The sequence below is a fragment of the Ranitomeya variabilis genome, chromosome 8 (genome assembly GCF_051348905.1).
Source record: "Ranitomeya variabilis isolate aRanVar5 chromosome 8, aRanVar5.hap1, whole genome shotgun sequence".
Classification (NCBI taxonomy): Eukaryota; Metazoa; Chordata; class Amphibia; order Anura; family Dendrobatidae; genus Ranitomeya; species Ranitomeya variabilis.
Window position 1 is genome coordinate 41,627,222 of NC_135239.1, and position 21,657 is coordinate 41,648,878.

The 21,657-nt window shown below is 46.3% G+C and overlaps 1 protein-coding gene across 9 annotated transcripts in view; it reads right to left on the reverse strand.

Annotated features, from left to right (window-relative positions):
• SMG7 (SMG7 nonsense mediated mRNA decay factor) overlaps positions 1–16,998 on the reverse strand; it is a 44,172-nt gene extending 27,174 nt beyond the window's left edge. For 3 of the 9 annotated variants that reach the window (XM_077278403.1, XM_077278400.1, XM_077278401.1), the window contains exon 1: positions 16,723–16,950. In XM_077278403.1, coding sequence (XP_077134518.1) covers positions 16,723–16,751 — 29 coding nt within the window. In that variant the 5' untranslated portion in view covers positions 16,752–16,950. Of the gene's footprint in view, positions 1–16,722 lie in introns of all 9 variants that reach the window. The other 6 variants (XM_077278405.1, XM_077278404.1, XM_077278402.1 and 3 more) reach the window with 3 other exon arrangements.
• Between the last annotated feature and the right edge of the window lie 4,659 nt (positions 16,999–21,657).

A 21,657-nucleotide genomic window follows, 5' to 3' on the forward strand; every position in this document is an offset into this window, starting at 1 on the left:
AAGAGCTACATGCACATATACATAGTTTGAGGGTGAAATCTGTGGACAGATTCCCTTTAAACAGCACTCGTGGTTATAACCTGGGACTATGTGCCCCCTAGGGAATAAGACTCAGGAGGTCAGTGAACATGTACGTGGGGTGAATATTTTGAACAACTTTATAACCGAAATTTCCCATTTTCTTCTATTCTGAAAGTCTGCGACAGACCAGTTTATGAACATGCCAAAAAATTAGCGCACTATTAACTGGGTTGGCGTACTAAAAGTATGGAAGGTGGGCAAGGGTTTGTCCCAGCACGTTTCTGAATATGCAGATAGATTGCCGATATCTTGGTTCATCTTCTGGTGGTTACAAGCGACATGTGAGATGATTTCACGGACACACACTTCAATGCAAAATATAAAGGACGAAGAGGACGACTTGTGGCGCCTGCATCAATTATCTGGTCACTGAAATAAATGAGATATGTGGTAGGGGACCCTCCGCCACAGTAAGTGCTCGCTCCTCATCTGCACTCCACCGTGCTAAGAAGAGAAGGAAATGGGAGCTTTACCCCTGGCATCAACAAAACGCGCCTGTCAGGATAATTGCCAGCGCCTCTATACAAGACACCGTCAGCCTGCAAGAGACAGGAGGATTTAATGAAGCAGGATGCAGGGCAGACAATACAAATGAAATCCTTCACCTCCAGAGTCTCCGCGGCTTCCATCGCTGATGGATGTAATAACAGGCTGACAATACGGAGAGATTACAAATGGAAGCCGCTACATTGTACAAGTAGTCACGTTGCCACCAATCTGATATTGCTGAGCTATCCTAAGGACTGAGCATCAATATTTTGGTCCTGGACAAACCATAAGGCTATGTTCACAAGTTGCCTTTTAGCACCTTTTTTTTTGCTGCTTTTTTTTTTTTTATCCAAATTTTAAGCTGCGTTTTACAGTACCAGCAAAGTCTATGAGATTTCAGAAATCTCAAGCACACACATTGGTTTTATGTTCCTGACTGATCTGCAAAAACTGCTGCGTTTCTGCAAATTGCAGCATGTCACTTTTAGCGCTTTTGCAGCGTTTTTTTCACCCGTAGAAAACAATGGGTAAGTGCAAAGAGGCAGCAAAAAAAAACAGGTATCAGTTTTACTGCGTTTGTGGTGCAAAAACCTAACGAAGTTAAATCAGGCTCTTTTTTTTGGGCCACTAAACTTTATCAACATGTGCAAAAGACAGCAAAACAGACGCAGCAAAACAGACGCAGCAAAACAGACGCAGCAAAACAGACGCAGCAAAACAGACGCAGCAAAACAGACGCAGCAAAACAGACGCAGCAAAACAGACGCAGCAAAACAGACGCAGCAAAACAGACGCAGCAAAACAGACGCAGCAAAACAGACGCAGCAAAACAGACGCAGCAAAACAGACGCAGCAAAACAGACGCAGCAAAACAGACGCAGCAAAACAGACGCAGCAAAACAGACGCAGCAAAACAGACGCAGCAAAACAGACGCTTTTTGTAACCAGCTTCTTTACTGCCAAGAGTTTTGCCTGTGGAAAAAAAAAGGCAGCAAAAACACAATGTGTGAACATAGCCTTAAAAGGAAAGTTAGGCAGGGAAAAGTCTGAGGGATCGGATCGCAGACTCTTCTCCCTTGCCTAGTAAATCACAGCTCAGAGTAATGAGACTGGCCATATTTCATGCTGCCCATGGTTTGTCTAAAATGCTAAAATCACCTTGAAGTACTACTGTCATGTGAAGGTCATCCACACATAAAGGGGTTAAACCATAAGTTCTAAAAACCGATGCTGTATACCGTGCATCCTATGCAGCTGGAAAGGAAACAGGTTGTCAAATCAGGCCCTCTCAGCCAATCAGGATGTCTGAGAATACTCTAGAGAGAACTTAAAAGGCTCCTCCCAAAAGTCCTTTCCAGCTTGAGATCAGGCACAGCATACAATCTCTTTTTCAGGCAAAGTAAACACATCTGGGACATTTACCTGATTTGATGATGCACCAAAATTCTATACAACATGAGTCCACACAGGATGCTGTGGGTTTTTATTGCTTAAATATAGCCCTATTACCAGCCTAACAGTGACACGGTACAGGGAAAAAAAACTAAATTACTAGTGGAAAGAAATTAATGAGTTCAAATATCTCAAAATATTGAGATTTTAGAAGTGTTTTATCCACCTACAATATGAGATAGATAGAGAGATAGATAGATAGATAGATAGATAGATAGATAGATAGATAGATAGATAGATAGATAGATAGATATTTTTTAAACATTGTGATTCATGAAAACCATATTTCGGACATAGTTAAAATGATTAAGAAAATATTCACATGCCCCCTTCTCCATGGCGGAGGGCTGGGAAGAAACAGTCTCAGGGGAACAGACTGTACAGGAGGAAGCATAACAAAGGCAGAATATAGATTTCTCATATGCTGCTGTCAGTACATTAGATAATCGATTAATATTCTGGAAGTCGCACACATTACAGGCCATGGAGAGGGGGAGGCAGACAGATGAATGCTGCGCAAATAAAAAAAATAAATTAAATTTATTTTATAAAATAAATGATGTATATAAAGAAAATATTATATAGGACACAGAACATTACTGAAATAAAATGGTGAAGGTAGAAGACAGGGCAGCACGTAACAAGCCTGGCAAACCTTAAGGCTATGTGCACACGTTCAGGTTTTTTCGCATTTTTTTCGCGATAAACACACTATAAAAACTCATTAAAAACGCATACATTATGCATATGCATCCTATCATTTAGAATGCAATCTGCATGTTTTGTGCACATGGTGCGTTTTTTTCCGCGAAAGAGACGCATCGTGGTAAAAAAAGCAGCATGTTCATTAATTTTGCGGATTTTCCACGTTTTCCCCGCTGTTCTATGCATTGGCAAAAACTGCAAAAAGAAAAGCATCAAAAACGCATGCGGATTTCTGGCAGAAATGTCCGGCTTTTGTCAGGAAACTTTCTACAAGAAATCCTGAGGTGTGCACATAGCCTTAGGAAACCCATTGTGGGATTAATAAAAGGAATTCCCAATAATAGTCAATAGCAAGGCTAAGAAAATTGCTCCGTAATCATATGATTGTAGTACTCCAATGGGGTAAATGTTGCGGAAAAAAAAAGTTATCAAATAGCAACAAAAATAACACAGGAGAAATGAAGAGCCATTAGAAATAATGGGCAGAGGTGTGTATAGAAGAATGGGGGCCTGATCCCCTATAGAGCTAACTAGGGCTCCCGATAAGATGCCTGGGAGCCGGGGTAACACTAATTCCTTAACCTCCTGTTTGCCAACCATGGGAGAGGGGAGTCCTGAACACCCGGTAGCTAGGTGTTGGGTCAATGGCGATACAGAAGCACCAGTGCAGGAGACGTGGGGTCAGTGCCTTATTGACCATGGCTGCGGATGACGAGGAGGGGGCACAACAATAAATGAAGCACAGGTATAATAAAGGTATGGATGTGTGTTACAGGTAGGGGGAGGTTTGCCATCGCCAGTAATCTATATATCACAGTCTCTGCAGCCGGAGAGACGAGTATAGAAGTGATCAGACTGCATTAAGATCAAGAGCAGCGCTCGGCTCTCCAGTGGCTGCGATCAAAGCACCGGAGGCAGAGCGATGTCAGAAATGTGATCTGTCATGGCTAACAATACAAGGAGGGCAGGTGACACAACACAACAGCTCCAGGAAACACCTCGGGAAAGTGTCACCCAACGTCTCGCCTGACACACCCTGACACTAGAGTTTTCTGTAACGCTCCTGCTCAGTCCATTTAGTACTGGTGTATTAAAAAGACCAGAATTATGTTATTTTGTTATTTGTATGCAGAAAGCCGGAGGCACGACCAGACAGCAAAAAGAGCAAAAAAACCATTTACTTAGATAAAGAGGACTACAACATGAGTCTGTACAGCATGCTGAGAGTTGTAGTTTCACCACAGCTTTATAAAAACCTATATATAGTCACCGATATGTTCCTAGAACTGCATGTAAGAAACTAGACACTGTGCACTATAATGTAACACCGGGGATATCCACGTATGGCGCTATAGATGGGGTCCTACATCTCTGCACAAGATATCGGACCCTAAAAGCACCTCCAGTCCCGGAGAGCGGATAGAATTAAAGGGGGCTTGTTCAGGACTCTATCGGTAATGTCTGCCTATGAGTAAGGATGTCACCAATAGACTCCGTATGGAGAGCCATAATGCTACTATGGACATAATCAGAGACATAAGAGATAATAAATAGAAGGATACATTGCACACAGAGGACTGAGCTTCAACCAATAGGGCTGCAAACTGCCTATTCGAAGAGGACTCAAACTCTAGTGGCGCCGATTCCAATAGGCAGTACTAGAGATCTAGTCCTCTTCCTCATCAAAGAGGCAATTTGCATATTTAATTTCTCAGAGGCGCATGTATGGCATATAAGTCTCCTTACTCCGACAATGCTTGGCCTGGCTTGTCACTTAGATCCCAACCAATAGGGCTAAAATGTATAGAAAAAAAGGTATCAATACACCTTATTTCCAGGGTTCAGACTTAACACTGAGGGATTTGTCACCATTTGCAAAAAAATGCATCTGTGGCAACTTGCTGGTCACAATGAGACCACCCTTACTTACATTATACTGTGATGTACCGTATGCCTGGTCCAACTGCAGCCAGTCCGATGTTTCAAGGCAAAAGTCGCCATATAACCCAAGACTCATTCAACATAGTTACCCTTTTTCAAGAATAAGACAATTGCCCCGCAAAAGTGCAGTCCTAGATAGAAGCTGTGACTATTGTATCACAATTATAGGAAATCTGTCAGCAGGTTTTTGCTATGTAATCTAACAGCAGAATTACGGTATGTAGCGGCCGAAACACTGGTTATAGCGATATGTCACTTGCTGGGCTGTTTGCTGCAGTTTTGATACAATCATAGTTTTTTTTGCTGCAGACCTAACACTGCTCAGCATTCTGAGGTCTGCATAACCCCGCCCACACCACTGATTGGCTGGTTTCTGTAAACACTGTACATTAACAGCTGCCAATCAATGGTGGGGGAATGGTTGGACTAAGAGGCACGAGACACCTAGTCCTCTAGTGATAATCACCTGCTGATTAAACACTGATTTTATTGAAATAGCAGCACACAGCTTAATAAGGGACAAATCGCTGAAATCACGGTCTCTGACCCCTACATTGTGCTGCTGCCGAATTACATAGCAAAACTGCTGACATTCCCTTTCATCTCTGTCCCATCTATACATTTTTTTCAGATGGCTTCCCAGAACTCCTCAGAGGAGAAAGGCCGTCTACAGGCTGGGTAATACTGGAACATAAAAAAACGGAGCATCTGTAGCACACAGGTTTACTTGCAGATACACGTCTGTGTTGTAGAGGTCTTACATGACCATCTGCAGATGCCTGACTGGCAACATTCTTATCAAATCAGCAGCATTTCATGTAATGTTTCGCTATAAAGTGTATAACGACCCTGCACGTTACCCGGCCGTTGCCTCCTGTTACTCCACACATGTACGAAACAAGGTGCAAGTTGGATTTCACGGTCCATTAGGCCAATGTCATAACCAGAAGCGATCTATGAAAGAATCAGGTCTATTATCAGCCGGTTTCATATCACATGTGCTTTGGAGCAATGCATACAAACTTCTCGAAAGCTACAGCTCTCCACCCCTTCACTCCCAAAAATGATGGATTTTATAGGATAAAGTTGTAGACATCGTGAGACACAAAGGTAATCATCAGTGAGAGGCTGCAGCACTGAGGTTTCATCCGGTACATAAAGCCTCTATTTTTACCATTTTCCCTGGTTGCCTGGTTATCATGAAGCCAAATTTAGCAAAACAGATAATAAAAAATGGATGAAATGCAAAAAGTACAAGGAGATAGAAGACACAGAGCAATGAATTTACTATAAAAAATGCCTGTAGGCAGCAGTGACGGGCTAAACCGAAGATACAAAAAAGACGTGCCAAGGTGAGCCCGGGTCGCCCTTCCAAATATTCTATACAGATTATTGTGCAGTGAACACAATAGGGTCCCCATGTGTACTGCTGCCCTGCTACAATGGGTACCTGAGGCTCCGCGATGACAGGACTGGCTTTGTCTGCTAGTTCGGCACCACTAAGGAGTTCTGCTCCAGGCACATTGCAGATCTCTATAGGAGCCGCAGACACCTCTTCCGACAAGCCTACAACCTGCAGTAACCACCGATTGACCAAACCGCTGCACGACCAGCTCTACCCTCACCTACTGTATCCTCACCCATCCCTTGTAGATTGTGAGCCCTCGCGGGCAGGGTCCTCTCTCCTCCTGTACCAGTTATGACTTGTATTGTTTAAGATTATTGTACTTGTTTTTATTATGTATACCCCGCCTCACATGTAAAGCGCCATGGAACAAATGGCGCTATAATAATAATAATAATAATTTGGAGACACTAAGGCAATCCCATTGTAAGACCAGGCAATCAGCTAATCATTGTAAGGCCGGAGACACAATAGCGGGGGTCACGATCCATTTTTGGATTTGTGGCAGCTCTGGTTCTACGATGTTGTAAATTTAGCTTTTTTTCCTTTCAGGCCAGCGGGGGTTACTGTCAGTTTCCCTTGCTGCAAGCCTGCTGCAACTGCAGTGCTGTTGGGTCAGCTGATGTGGGTGGTGACCACTCCCACCACCCTTTAAATGGACACCTGATGCATCAGCTGACTGTTGGCTATAGAGTTTCTCTATGGAGACCAGCCGTGCATTTGTAGCTCTCTGGTGTCCGCTTCTTCTAGAGTTTGGAGTCCTGTTTCTGTGTCATCTGCGGTGTGGGGCTTGGCAGCGGTGCCTAGAAGCTAAGTGTTGTGTTTATTCCTTGTCCGCCTCATGTTTGTCACTGTCCCCTGTGTTTGCACCATCTGAAGTGGGGAGGCTAGCGCCCCTGCAAGCCAGTGGACTAGCCAGGGCAGTGTGAGGTGACAGCGAGGGACGAGGTTCGTGACGGCGGGGGGACTCGCTTAGGGCGTTATGGGAGTGCAAGGACAGGCTCAGGTTGGAGCAGGGGGTGTCCATCCCTCATACCCTATTGGGACGAGGTTCGTGACGGTGGCGGGGGGACTCGCTTAGGGCGTTATGGGAGTGCAAGGACGGGCTCGGGTTGGAGCAGGGGGTGTCCATCCCTCATACCCTATTGGGACGAGGTTCGTGACGGTGGTGGGGGGACTCGCTTAGGGCGTTATGGGAGTGCAAGGACGGGCTCGGGTTGGAGCAGGGGGTGTCCATCTCTCATACCCTATTGGGAAGAGGTTCGTGACGGCGGCGGGGGGACTCGCTTAGGGCGTTATGGGAGTGCAAGGACGGGCTCAGGTTGGAGCAGGGGGTGTCCATCCCTCATACCCTATTGGGACGAGGTTCGTGACGGCGGCGGGGGGACTCGCTTAGGGCGTTATGGGAGTGCAAGGACGGGCTCAGGTTGGAGCAGGGGGTGTCCATCCCTCATACCCTATTGGGAAGAGGTTTGTGAGGTGGGGGGGGGGGGGACTCACTTAGGGCATTAAGGGAGTGCAGGGACGGGCTCAGGTTGGAGCAGGAAGTGTTCATCCCTTCTTCTCCCCATTTCCATCCCATTGAGTGTTTGTTGTGCCGTCCGCTAACCAACCCCCTGGTGGGACTGTGACACTGGGAATGTTTGGCTTGCAAAAAAAAAAAAAAAAAAAAAAAAAGAGGCCATAAGGAGACTTAATGGCTGTCTACAAATGTCTGAAGGGATGCCACAGTGTAGAGGGATCATCGTTATTCTCATTTGCACATGGAAACATGAGAACCAATGGAATGAAAGGGAGAAGATACAGATTAGAAAACTTTTTGACAGGGAGGGTGATCAGTGAGTGGAACAGGATGCTAGGAGAGGTGGGGAGTTCAATAGAAGTTTTCAAATAGAGGCTGGAAAGACATCTGTCTGAGATGGGTTAGCGAATCCCGCATTGGACACGATGACCCTGGAGGTCCCTTCCAACTCTAACATTCTATGATTTCCTCATGGCCAGCAATATCTTATCAGTGGAGGTCCATGTATTTAGTATCAGTGGTGCAAACCCCACTGATGTGAACAGACCAAAGGTGCCATAATAGTAGACTAAATGTAGCTAAATGACTATACAAAGACTGAAGAGGCTGCAGTACTTACATGAGAGTCACGGACCCATCAAACAACTGACCGACAGGAAGGCAATAGTCAGGACCCCACCAATCTAGTCTCATTCTAGCTAAGATTCTTGAACTGAAAAACAAACTCCTTGCAGATGTCGTCCTTGGTAGGATTTGAACCCAGGACCCACAGCGATGCAAGGCAACTGTGCTAACCACTGAGCCACCGTGCTGCCCGTTGTGGTTTTGCACATGTCAAGAACCTACAAATCTCAGTATGAAAGCAGCTGACTATGAAAGCTATATACTGGGGTCTTGCAGTTTCACAATGACTGAAGAGTCCCAGGTTGTAGAGCACAGCTGGGGGAAATGGAAAAATAACAAAACTACAAAAATGAGAGAAACAAGTTATATTTGTGGATTATGCAACAGAAGCCAGTAAGTTGTTGTAAACTGGATAATTATCTCTCACGTGTATATGACTGTTATATGACTCTGTATACGACACATGTTTGCCCTGATGAAATGCAATCCCATTCTTGACAATAAGGGTAGGTCTACAACCAAAAATATGAGTGTCACTTGCTGTCTCGTAACTATTTCAGGGCTGCAATTTGGCTGTCAGAAAACAAAAACAAAACAGCTTAAAAAAAGACATGACACATGAGCAAGAATGATCGGCAATTAATATATGGAGCGCCCACAGAAATGAATGGAGAGAACGACCGTGAATGGCTATCTTTCCAACCCTAACAGCACATGACGAGGTGGCGTTCTTAAGATACTGATCCTAACATTTAAGGCAGGACACTAATGTCCCAGATGGGACAAACCCCTTTATGGAGGAGCTGTCAACTGCCCTAAAATATGTATTTTATTTTTACACAGTGTAAATGCCAGTGTTCTCCTGAATCTGAAGTTTTTCTTTCATTTCTGGGATATGGTCCCCTCTTCACTCTAGTCTTTTAGCCACCTGGGTGTGGACCTCATGAAGAGTTGAGGACCACAAGCAGTTGGATAAAAACGGATTTATAGACGAGGCCAAAAGTTTTCAGACCAACAGAAATTTTAGCTTTTTAACAAAAAGTTTGCTACTTCAATTTTTATAGTAGTAATTTGCATAAACTCTAGATTGTTCTGAAGAGTGATCAGATGAATAGCATAAAAATTGCAAAGTCATTCCTTACCATGGAAATTAATTGCAAAAGCAAAAAAAAAAACACATTTAAAATTGCTGTGAAGAAGGTTTCAGGGCACCCAAGAAAGTCCAGCAAGTTCCAGGACCGTCTCTCCTAAAAGAAGACTCAGGTATGGGAACGGTTCAACAACAGGGCTGAGCTTCCTCAGGAATGTAAGCAGGCAGCTGTCACTACATCTGCATGCACAGCCAGGTAAAGGCTTTTAAAGGTTGACCTGGTGTCAAATAGTGCAGCAAAGACAAAACCTTTCTCCAAGATAAACATCAAAGACAGACAGAAGATCAAGGATTGGACTGCAGTAGAGTATTTTTCTCGGATGAAACCCCATTCAGACTGTTAGGGACAACTGGAAGAAAGATTGTCTGGAGAAGAAAAGGCAGGAATGGCAGTCATCGGTCAGGATTTGGCCCAGGAATTGATATCCAGCATGTCAGGGCAAACTGCAGAAATCTTGGATAAAAAGGGTCTACACCAGGGGTGTCAAACTGCATTCCTCAAGGGCTGCAAACAGGTCATGTTTTCAGGATTTCCTTGTATTGCACAGGTGATCATTTAATCACCTGCACAGAATGATTCCAGCACCTTGTGCAATGAGAAGGAAATCTTGAAAACACGCATGGTTTGAGGCCCTCGAGGAATGCAGTTTGACACCCCTGGTCTACACTGTAAATATTGAGCATTTACATAAACTTGATGGGCCGGATTCACCTAAGCTTTGGCCTACACTAAAATGTAGCGACTTTTGACAATTTCACTCAGCAACAACGTGGTAGCGTGCTTTATGCCACAAATCTTTCTCCAGTGCCTGACTAGAATAAGATTTATGGCAAAGTACACAGAAGAACATGCCACTTTTAGAGGGAACCTGTCACCCCCCACCCGTCGTTTCAAACTAAAAGAGCCACCTTGTGCAGCAGTAATGCAGCATTCTGACAAGGTGGCTTTTTTAGTTCTGGGTGCTGTAACTAGAGAAATACAGTACACTGTGTTCCAAATGATTATGCACATAGAGTTTAGGAGTGATAAGGTTAGAATTTTTTTGTTTGTCATTTAAACTCATTGATGGTGATGTGTGTCAGGGCTCTTTATATCACTGAAAGCAATTGCAGATACCTGTGCACATTAGTTTGGCACGTGTGTCCAAATAAAGGCAAGACTACTTAAGAAGGCTGTTCCACATTATTAAGCAGCCTACATTTTTTGCCAAAATGGGAAAGAAAAAGGATGTGTCGGCTGCTGAGAAGCAACAAATTGTGGAGTATTTAGGTCAAGGCATGACTACAATCAACATTGCCAAGACCCTTCATTGTGATCATCGCACAATCAAGAAGTATGTAGCTGATTCCCAGCTCACACGTGTGCGTGCTGATAAGGAAAAATTGAGGACTCTTTCCAACAGGCAATTGCGTAAGGTTAAATGAGCAGCTGCAAAAATGCCTTGTCATAGCAGCAGACAAGTTTTTGAAGCTGCTGGTGCCTCCAACGTCCCCAGAACAACAAGATGCAGGGTCCTTCAGAGGTTTGCAGCTGTGCGTAAGCCATCCTGTCGACCACCTCTATCCACTGCACACAAGCAGAAACGGCTCCAGTGGCCAAACGATACATGAAGACTGACTTCCAAACTGTTTTGTTCACCGATGAGTGCCGTGCAACGCTCGATGGTCCAGATGGATGGAGTGGAGGATGGCTGGTTGATGGACACCCCATGAAAACATGGCTAAGGCGCCAACAAGGAGGAGGTGGAGTAATGTTTTGGGCTGGAATCATGGGGAGAGAGATTGTCGGCCCCTTTATGATCCCTGAAGGGGTAAAGATGAACTCCATAATCTATGTGGAGTTTCTAAAACAACACTTCCTGCCATGGTTCAAGAGGAAGAACCGTGCTTTCCGCAGCAAGATCATTTTCATGCATGATAATGCACCGTCTCATGCTGAAAAAACACTTCTGCATCTCTGGCTGCTATGGGCATAAAAGAGGACAAACTTATGGTGTGGCCACCATCTTACCCTGACCTCCACCCCATTGAGAACCTCTGGAGCATCATCAAAAGGAGTGTCTATGATGGCGGGAGGCAGTTCACATCTAAGCAACAGCTCTGGGAGGGGATTCTGTCCACATGCAAAACAATTGAAGCAGAAACCATCCAAAAACTGACAAATTCAATGGACGAGAGAGTTCAGAAGCTTCTTTCGAACAAGCAAGGGGTCCTATGTGCAAATGTAACATCACCTAGAATAAAGTTTTCACTTGAAAACTGTTTGATTTCATTTTGTAATAAGCTGATAATGCTTATAACTTCACAATTGACCATTTTTTTGGTCAAAATAAAAAAAAAGGTTGAAAACTCTGCTGTGCATAATAATTTGGAACATGCATTTTGAGTGTTTATTTTTTTTTTTAAAAAGATACTGTTTTCATAGGCAGTTTGTTCCAAAACATCGCAATTATACTAGAATAGTAGATGACTGGAAAATAACAATGACTGCAATTCAGATAGGTAATTTAGAGAAAATATGAGGAAATATTATTTGCATAATAATTTGGAACACAGTGTAATCAGTTTTATAATTTGTCAGAAATACCTGGTCCTCAGTCAAGTGGGCCGGCGTTTCCCCCTGCTTTAGGGTACTGTCACACAGTGGCACTTTGGTCGCTACGACGGTACGATCCGTGACGTTCCAGCGATATCCATACGATATCGCTGTGTCTGACACGCAGCAGCGATCAGGGACCCTGCTGAGAATCGTACGTCGTAGCAGATCGTTTGGAACTTTCTTTCGTCGCTGGATCTCCCGCTGTCATCGCTGGATCGTTGTGTGTGACAGCGATCCAGCGATGCGTTCGCTTGTAACCAGGGTAAACATCGGGTTACTAAGCGCAGGGCTTAGTACTGTGAGCTAAGAGCTCTGCACTGTGAGCGCCGGCCGGCCGGAAAGCGAGCACAGCGGTGACGTCACCGCTGTGCTTTCCGGCTGGCACAGACACAGTGGAGAGAGCAGCATAACACCTTCATAAGACACATGCCCACATAAATTTCATGAAGTGAAAATTATTATATTGTGGACCATATCATTAGATATAAAGGGGTAATCGCAATTTAATAAACCAAAAACCGTGGAGAGAAGCAGAACGCCGGGGGACGGACACCGGAATGTGAGTATGTACTGTTTTTTTTTTTTTACTTTTACGCTGGTAACCACGGTAAACATCGGGTTACTAAGCGCGGCCCTGCGCTTAGTAACCCGATGTTTACCCTGGTTACCCGGGGCCTTCGGCATCGTTGGTCGCTGGAGAGCTGACTGTGTGACAGCTCCCCAGCGACCACACAACCACTTACCAACGATCACGGCCAGGTCGTATCGCTGGTCGTGATCGTTGGTAAATCGTTATGTGAGACGGTACCCTTAGACGCCACACAGCTGTCACTCACATCTTCTTGGCGCCGCCTCCTTCTCACCGCTGTTTTCAAAAGTAGCCGGCGCCTGCGCTCTTTTCCCCTGCCTGGTGCAGGCGCAGTGAGCGCTGGCCGTCTGTCCTCATATGCAGCCCAGCTGACTGTGCCTGCGCGGCCTCCCTGCCTGTGAATCCCAGCCCCGCATGACTTATGATTTATTCACATTGCGGGCTGCATATGAGGAAAGACGGGCAGCCCTCACTGCGCCTGCACCAGGCAGGGGAAAAGAGCGCAGGCTATTTTGAAAACAGCGCTGAGGAGGAGGCGGCGCCAAGAAGATGTGAGTGACAGCTGTGTGGCGTCTAAAGCAGGGGGGAAACGCCGGCCTACTTGACTGAAGACCAGGTATTTCTGACAAATTATAAAAATGATTATTTCTCTAGTTACAGCACCCAGAACTAAAAGAGCCACCTTGTCAGAATGCAGCATTACTGCTGCACAAGGTGGCTATTTTAGTTTGAAACGACTGGGGGGGGGGGGTGACAGGTTCCCTTTAAGACACGCCAGATTCATTAAGAGGCGTGCGCTTCTTAGGGTACGTTCCTATGGTCAGTAAACGCTGTGTACATCTGCACCATCAAACCCGCAGCAGCCAGATGTTACAGCATAGTGGATGGGATTTCAAGAAATGTCATGCCCACCATGTGTGCTAAGACGCCTGCGGATCACCCGCAGAGACGGACATGTGGCGCTTCTTTCCAGGCTGCAGCATGTCAATTTATCTTGCATAGGATCAAGTTACCACAAGATAAATCTCACCCATACAATGTATTGGACGCGGTGATTCCGCACGGATGAATGAACACATGTGGGAATCACCAGCGTTCAAAAGCCGGCAGCTCTTTGGACGCATCGGATATGTGCTGCGTCCAAAGTGCTGCCAATTACTGATCGTGTGCATCTAGCCTTAATGAATCTGGAGCATCTGACTCCAGCACACCTCATCATCAAAGCCAGCAGGAAAACCGCCAATCTTCAGGATTCAGGGCAGATGCATTTGTTAATAAAAGTTTAAAAAAAAACTTATGAAATGTTGATAATTGCACTTCAGTAACCACAAGAACCTCTGTCTAAAAGATCAGAAAACACTGAAGCGGCTAATTTTCTGAAAACCAAACTTTGTGACAGTCTCAAAACTTTTGGCCATGACTGTACATACAGGAAAGAGAAGGCCATATGTCAGGAACAAAAGAAAAGCAACATCAGGAGGACAGCAGCATTTACTTGGGTACAATTTTCTATAATTTTTCACAAACCATGGTTCCTCTTTAAAGTCTGTGGGGTACTGCATCCAAAATCCTGCACGGCTGTTTTTTGTGAAGGTCACGCCATGGGTTATAATGTGACCCCTATCATTAAATGTGATATCTCAGTATCAAGTGGCATACGTCACCATGAAGCCACAGAACAACACTACGACAACCTTTCCCCACACATGAACAGACTGTGACCCATCACTAGCAACACATGCATATCCTCTACACAGAACCAAATTACAACCACGTGAAAGCACCTAGTAAAGTGCTACACAAAACAGACAAGCAATAGATTTAAGGCCATAACTAATGAGTTTAGTATGCACATTCCTGCCCAGGCTACAGCAGAGAAGAATGACTGAGAACCGATTACACATCGGCACAACACCTTTACTAATCCAAAGATGTCATTTTACTGGCTGAGTCAGTATGAAGCAGAGCGACGAATTAGCAATTGCTGATGACATTACATATAGCAAGGTTAGTGAATCCAACATCTGCCCAAAGTAGAGCTGCAGACACTTATTACATGAGCACACATCACTGGGGCAAGAGACCTGCAGACACGATTATTACATGAGCACACATCACTGGGGCAGGAGACCTGCAGACACGATTACTACATGAGCACACATCACTGGGGCAGGAGACCTGCAGACACGATTATTACATGAGCACACATCACTGGGGCAGGAGACCTGCAGACACGATTATTACATGAGCACACATCACTGGGGCAGGAGACCTGCAGACGTGATTATTACATGAGCTCACATCACTGGGGCAGGAGACCTGCAGACACGATTACTACATGAGCACACATCACTGGGGCAGGAGACCTGCAGACATGATTATTACATGAGCACACATCACTGGGGCAGGAGACCTGCAGACACTTATTACATGAGCACACATCACTGGGGCTGGAGACCTGCAGACACGATTACTACATGAGCACACATCACTGGGGCAGGAGACCTGCAGACACTATTATTACATGAGCATACATCACTGGGGCAGGAGACCTGCAGACACTATTATTACATGAGCACACATCACTGGGGCAGGAGACCTGCAGACACTATTATTACATGAGCACACATCACTGGGGCAGGAGACCTGCAGACGTGATTATTACATGAGCTCACATCACTGGGGCAGGAGACCTGCAGACACTATTATTACATGAGCACACATCACTGGGGCAGGAGACCTGCAGACACTATTATTACATGAGCACACGTCACTGGGGCAGGAGACCTGCAGACACTATTATTACATGAGCACACATCACTGGGGCAGGAGACCTGCAGACACGATTACTACATGAGCACACATCACTGGGGCAGGAGACCTGCAGACACTATTATTACATGAGCATACATCACTGGGGCAGGAGACCTGCAGACACTATTATTACATGAGCACACATCACTGGGGCAGGAGACCTGCAGACACTATTATTACATGAGCACACATCACTGGGGCAGGAGACCTGCAGACACTATTATTACATGAGCTCACATCACTGGGGCAGGAGACCTGCAGACACTATTATTACATGAGCACACATCACTGGGGCAGGAGACCTGCAGACACTATTATTACATGAGCACACGTCACTGGGGCAGGAGACCTGCAGACACTATTATTACATGAGCACACATCACTGGGGCAGGAGACCTGCAGACGTGATTATTACATGAGCTCACATCACTGGGGCAGGAGACCTGCAGACACGATTATTACATGAGCTCACATCACTGGGGCAGGAGACCTGCAGACACGATTATTACATGAGCACACATCACTGGGGCAGGACACCTGCATATACTATAGAGGTGGCGCAGCACATAGAGGGGACGCAGTGGAGCAGCACATGGAGGAGATGGAGGGGAGCAGCGCCTGGAGGGGAAGGAGGGGGGGGGGGCAGCAGCACATGGAGAAGAGCAGCAGCACATGGAGGGGATGAAGGGGAGCAGCACATGGAGGGGATGAAGGGGAGCAGCACATGGAGGGGATGAAGGGGAGCAGCACATGGAGGGGATGGAGGGGAGCAGCACATGGAGGGGATGGAGGGGAGCAGCACATGGAGGGGATGGAGGGGAGCAGCACATGGAGGGGATGGAGGGGAGCAGCACATGGAGGGGATAGAGGGGGGCAGGGGATGGAGAGGAGCAGCACATGGAGGGGATAGAGGGGGGCAGGGGATGGAGGGGAGCAGCACATGGAGGGGATGGAGGGGGGCAGGGGATGGAGGGGAGCAGCACATGGAGGGGAGCAGCACATGGAGGGGATGGAGGGGGGCAGGGGATGGAGGGGATGGAGGGGGGCAGGGGATGGAGGGGAGCAGCACATGGAGGGGAGCAGCACATGGAGGGGGGCAGGGGATGGAGGGGGGCAGCACATGGAGGGGATGGAGGGGGGCAGGGGATGGAGGGGAGCAGCACATGGAGGGGAGCAGCACATGGAGGGGGGCAGGGGATGGAGGGGGGCAGCACATGGAGGGGATGGGGGGGCAGGGGATGGAGGGAAGCAGCACATGGAGGGGGGCAGCACACAATGGCCATCACAGGGGCATCATTCCTCCGACCTCATTCCAGCACTGTCGCCATATGACACTGGCTCTGTCCCTCACCGGATATACTGCGCACACAGCAGGCTCATCCTCCACCGGGGCCTTCAGCTTCGGTCTCTCCACACAGGCTCAATATCGAGGCGGCCGTGAGTCAGCCATCTTTTCCGGGCCCCCCTCGCCACCTGTGAGGTTGGGGCCCCGGCCTGCAAACCCCCCTGTCCCCCTGACAACCAACCCCCCGGAGAGTCCCACTGAACGCTTTCCCCTCCGGAAACAGCTATCTAAGCAGCACTTCCGGTCGGTGCGACTTCTATATCCCTCCGGCTGAAGCTTCCAAGTGCGCAGCGTAGTCACGCCCACCTACCTCTAGTGCGCAGGCGCGAAACGCGAAACGCTTACCATGGGAGTGACGACATGTAAAGGTAGGCGGTGATAGAGAAAGAACTTGATGACTCGGTTGCTGTAGCAACAACTTTCCTGCTGCTGAGCGGTCTCCTAGGCAACTGAGTGTGGCGGCACTAGGCCTGCTTAGTGCGTCAGCAGCCCCCCCCCCCCGGTCAGGTACAGCTCGTGCTTACAGCAAGGCTGCAGAGAACCGCGGTACTCATGGAAGGCAACCGGGTGACCTTACAAGGGTCGTCATTGTATACCCGCCCAACTGATGTTACACTGCGTCATGTGCCGGAGAATTCTGCCTCTTCATGATTCCCCAGCAGTAGGGGGACTACTACTCCCTGCTTAGTGTGGGATGGATGGCGTAGTAGGATCACCACAGCTGGAATTGAGGGCTTAGTTATATTGTATGCCATAGTGGTGTAGTCAAGTCCTGGCCACCATGAGCCCCACAGCAACAACTCGGGTCACGGAAGGCTCAGCATTGGTTTGTGTTCTCTAATGCACAGAAATAATGCACACAGCAACGTCACTATAGCTTGTAGATTGTGAGCCCTCGCGGGCAGGGTCCTCTCTCCTCCTGTTCCAGTTGTGACTTGTATTGTTCAAGATTATTGTACTTGTTTTTATTATGTATACCCCGCCTCACATGTAAAGCGCCATGGAATAAATGGCGCTATAATAATAATAATAATAATAATATAGCGATAATGCACATAGCAATGCCACTATAGGGATAATGCACACAGGAACGTCACTATAGGGATAATACACACAGGAACGTCATTATAGGGATAATGCACACGGGAACATCACTATAGGGATAATGCACACAGGAACGTCACTATAGGGATAATGCACACAGCAACGTCACTATAGGGATAATGCACACAGCAACTTCACTATAGGGATAATGCACACAGCAACGTTACTATAGGGATAATGCACACAGCAACGTCACTATAGGGATAATGCACACAGCAACGTCACTATAGGGATAATGCACACAGCAACGTCACTATAGGGATAATGCACACAGCAACGTCACTATAGGGATAATGCACACAGCAACATCACTATAGAGATAATGCACACAGCAACGTCACTATAGGGATAATGTACACAGGAATGTCACTATAGGGATAATGCACACAGCAACGTCACTATAGGGATAATGTACACAGGAATGTCACTATAGGGATAATGCACACAGCAACGTCACTTTAGGGATAATGCACACAGCAACGTCACTATAGGGATAATGCACACAGCAACGTCACTATAGGGATAATGCACACAGCAACGTCACTGTAGGGATAATGTACACAGGAATGTCACTAGGAATAATGCACACAGCAACATCACTATAGGGATAATGCACACAGCAATGCCACTATAGGGATAATGCACACGGAAACATCACTATAGGGATAATGCACACGGGAACGTCACTATAGGGATAATGCACACAGCAACGTCACTATAGGCATAATGCACACAGCAACGCCACTATAGGGATAATGCACACAGCAACGTCACTATAGGGATAATGCACACAGCAACGTCACTATAGGGATAATGCACACAGCAACGTCACTATAGGGATAATGCACACAGCAACGTCACTATAGGGATAATGCACACAGCAACGTCACTATAGGGATAATGCACACAGCAATGCCACTATAGGGATAATGCACACGGGAACATCACTATAGGGATAATGCACACAGGAATGTCACTATAGCGATAATGCACACAGGAACGTCACTATAGGGATAATGCACACAGCAACGTCACTTTAGGGATAATGCACACAGCAACGTCACTATAGGGATAATGCACACAGCAACGCCACTATAGGGATAATGCACACGGGAACATCACTATAGGGATAATGCACACGGGAACGTCACTATAGGGATAATGAACACAGCAACGTCACTATAGGCATAATGCACACAGCAACGCCACTATAGGGATAATGCACACAGCAACGTTACTATAGGGATAATGAACACAGCAACGTCACTATAGCGATAATGCACACAGCAACGTCACTATAGGGATAATGCACACAGCAACGTCACTAAGGATAATGCACACAGCAACGTCACTATAGGGATAATGTACACAGGAATGTCACTATAGGGATAATGGACACAGCAACATCACTATAGGGATAATGCACACAGCAACGTCACTAAAGGGATAATGTACACAGGAATGTCACTATAGGAATAATGCACACAGCAACGTCACTATAGGGATAATGTACACAGAAATGTCACTATAGGGATAATGCACACAGCAACGTCACTATAGGGATAATGCACACAGCAACGCCATTATAGGGATAATGCACACGGGAACATCACTATAGGGATAATGCACACGGGAACGTCACTATAGGGATAATGCACACAGCAACGTCACTATAGGCATAATGCACACAGCAACGCCACTATAGGGATAATGCACACAGCAATGTCACTATAGGGATAATGCACACAGCAACGTCACTATAGGGATAATGCACACAGCAACGTCACTATAGGGATAATGCACACAGCAACGCCACTATAGGGATAATGCACACGGGAACATCACTATAGGGATAATGCACACAGGAATGTCACTATAGCGATAATGCACACAGGAACGTCACTATAGGGATAATGCACACAGCAATGTCACTTTAGGGATAATGCACACAGCAACGTCACTATAGGGATAATGCACACAGCAACGCCACTATAGGGATAATGCACACGGGAACATCACTATAGGGATAATGCACACGGGAACGTCACTATAGGGATAATGCACACAGCAACGTCACTATAGGCATAATGCACACAGCAACGCCACTATAGGGATAATGCACACAGCAACGTCACTATAGGGATAATGCACACAGCAACGTCACTATAGGGATAATGTACACAGGAACGTCACTATAGCGATAATGCACACAGGAACGTCACTATAGGGATAATGCACACAGCAACGTCACTATAGGGATAATGCACACAGCAATGTCACTATAGCGATAATGCACACAGCAACGCCACTATAGGGATAATGCACACAGGAACATCGCTATAGGGATAATGCACACGGGAACGTCACTATAGGGATAATGCACACAGCAACGTCACTATAGGTATAATGCACACAGCAACGCCACTATAGGGATAATGCACACAGCAACGTCACTATAGGGATAATGCACACAGCAACGTCACTATAGGGATAATGCACACAGCAACGTCACTATAGGGATAATGCACACAGCAACGTCACTATAGGGATAATGCACACAGCAACGTCACTATAGGGATAATGCACACAGCAACGTCACTATAGGGATAATGCACACAGCAACGCCACTATTAGGATAATGCACACAGGAACATCACTATAGGGATAATGCACACGGGAACGTCACTATAGGGATAATACACACAGGAACGTAATTATAGCTATGATGCACACAGGAATATCTGTTGTGAACTGTGTTTCTGGGCTCCCTCTGGTGGTCACTAACGGTATTGTGTTAGGCATGTCTTGTTGCAGGCCTGAGCTCCAGCTGTGTCGTTAAGCAGCGGGTGTTCCCTATTTAAGTCTCCTCCGGACTCAGTCTCTTGCCTGGCATCGTTGTATCCAGACCTATATGGTCTCCTCCGGATTCCTTTCAGTCTGTCTCATGCAAGAAAAGCTAAGTCCGTTTTGTATAATTTGGATCGTTTGCATTTTTCAGTGTCTTCGTCCAGCTTGCTTAACATTTGATTTTCTGGCTCGCTGGAAGCTCTAGGGGGCTGATATTCTCCCTCCGCACCGTCAGTTGGTGTGGGGGTTCTTGAATGTTCAGCGTGGATGTTTTTGTAGGGTTTTCTGCTGACCGCATAGTCCACTATCTATTTTCTGTCTATCTAGACTAGTGGGCCTCACTTTGCTGAATCTAGTTCATCTCTACGTTTGTGTTTTCCTCTTGCCTCACCGTTATTATTTGTTGGGGGCTTTCTATATCTTTGGGGTTCAATTTCTCTGGAGGCAAGTGAGGTCTTATTTTCCCTCTAGGGGTAGTCAGTTCTCCGGCTGGCTCGAGACGTCTAGAACCAACGTAGGCACGTTCACCGGCTACTTTTAGTTGTTTGTGTTAGGATCAGGTATGCGGTTAGCCCAGTTTCCACCTCCCTAGAGCAGTATTTATGTTTTTGCTATCTTGCCGGAATATCAGAGATCCTCTACCACTGGGATCATAACAGTATGCCAGGACGAAAGAAAATGTTTATTGCATCGCAGAAGCGGGATTAAAAAGAAGTTCTGAGTTGTTTTTTTGGGGTTTTTTTTGTTGCTGCAGTTTGCCTAGCTTCTTCCATCCCCTTTTTCTCTGAGTGGCTGAACTCTGCTGCAGATATGAATGTCCAGACTCTGACTTCTAGTGTGGATCAGCTTGCTGCTAGGGTGCAAAGCATTCAGGATTTTGTTATCCATAGCCCTATGTCTGAACCAAAAATACCTATTCCTGAGCCGTTTTTTGGAGATAGATCTAAATTCCTGAATTTTAGGAATAATTGTAAATTGTTTCTGTCTCTG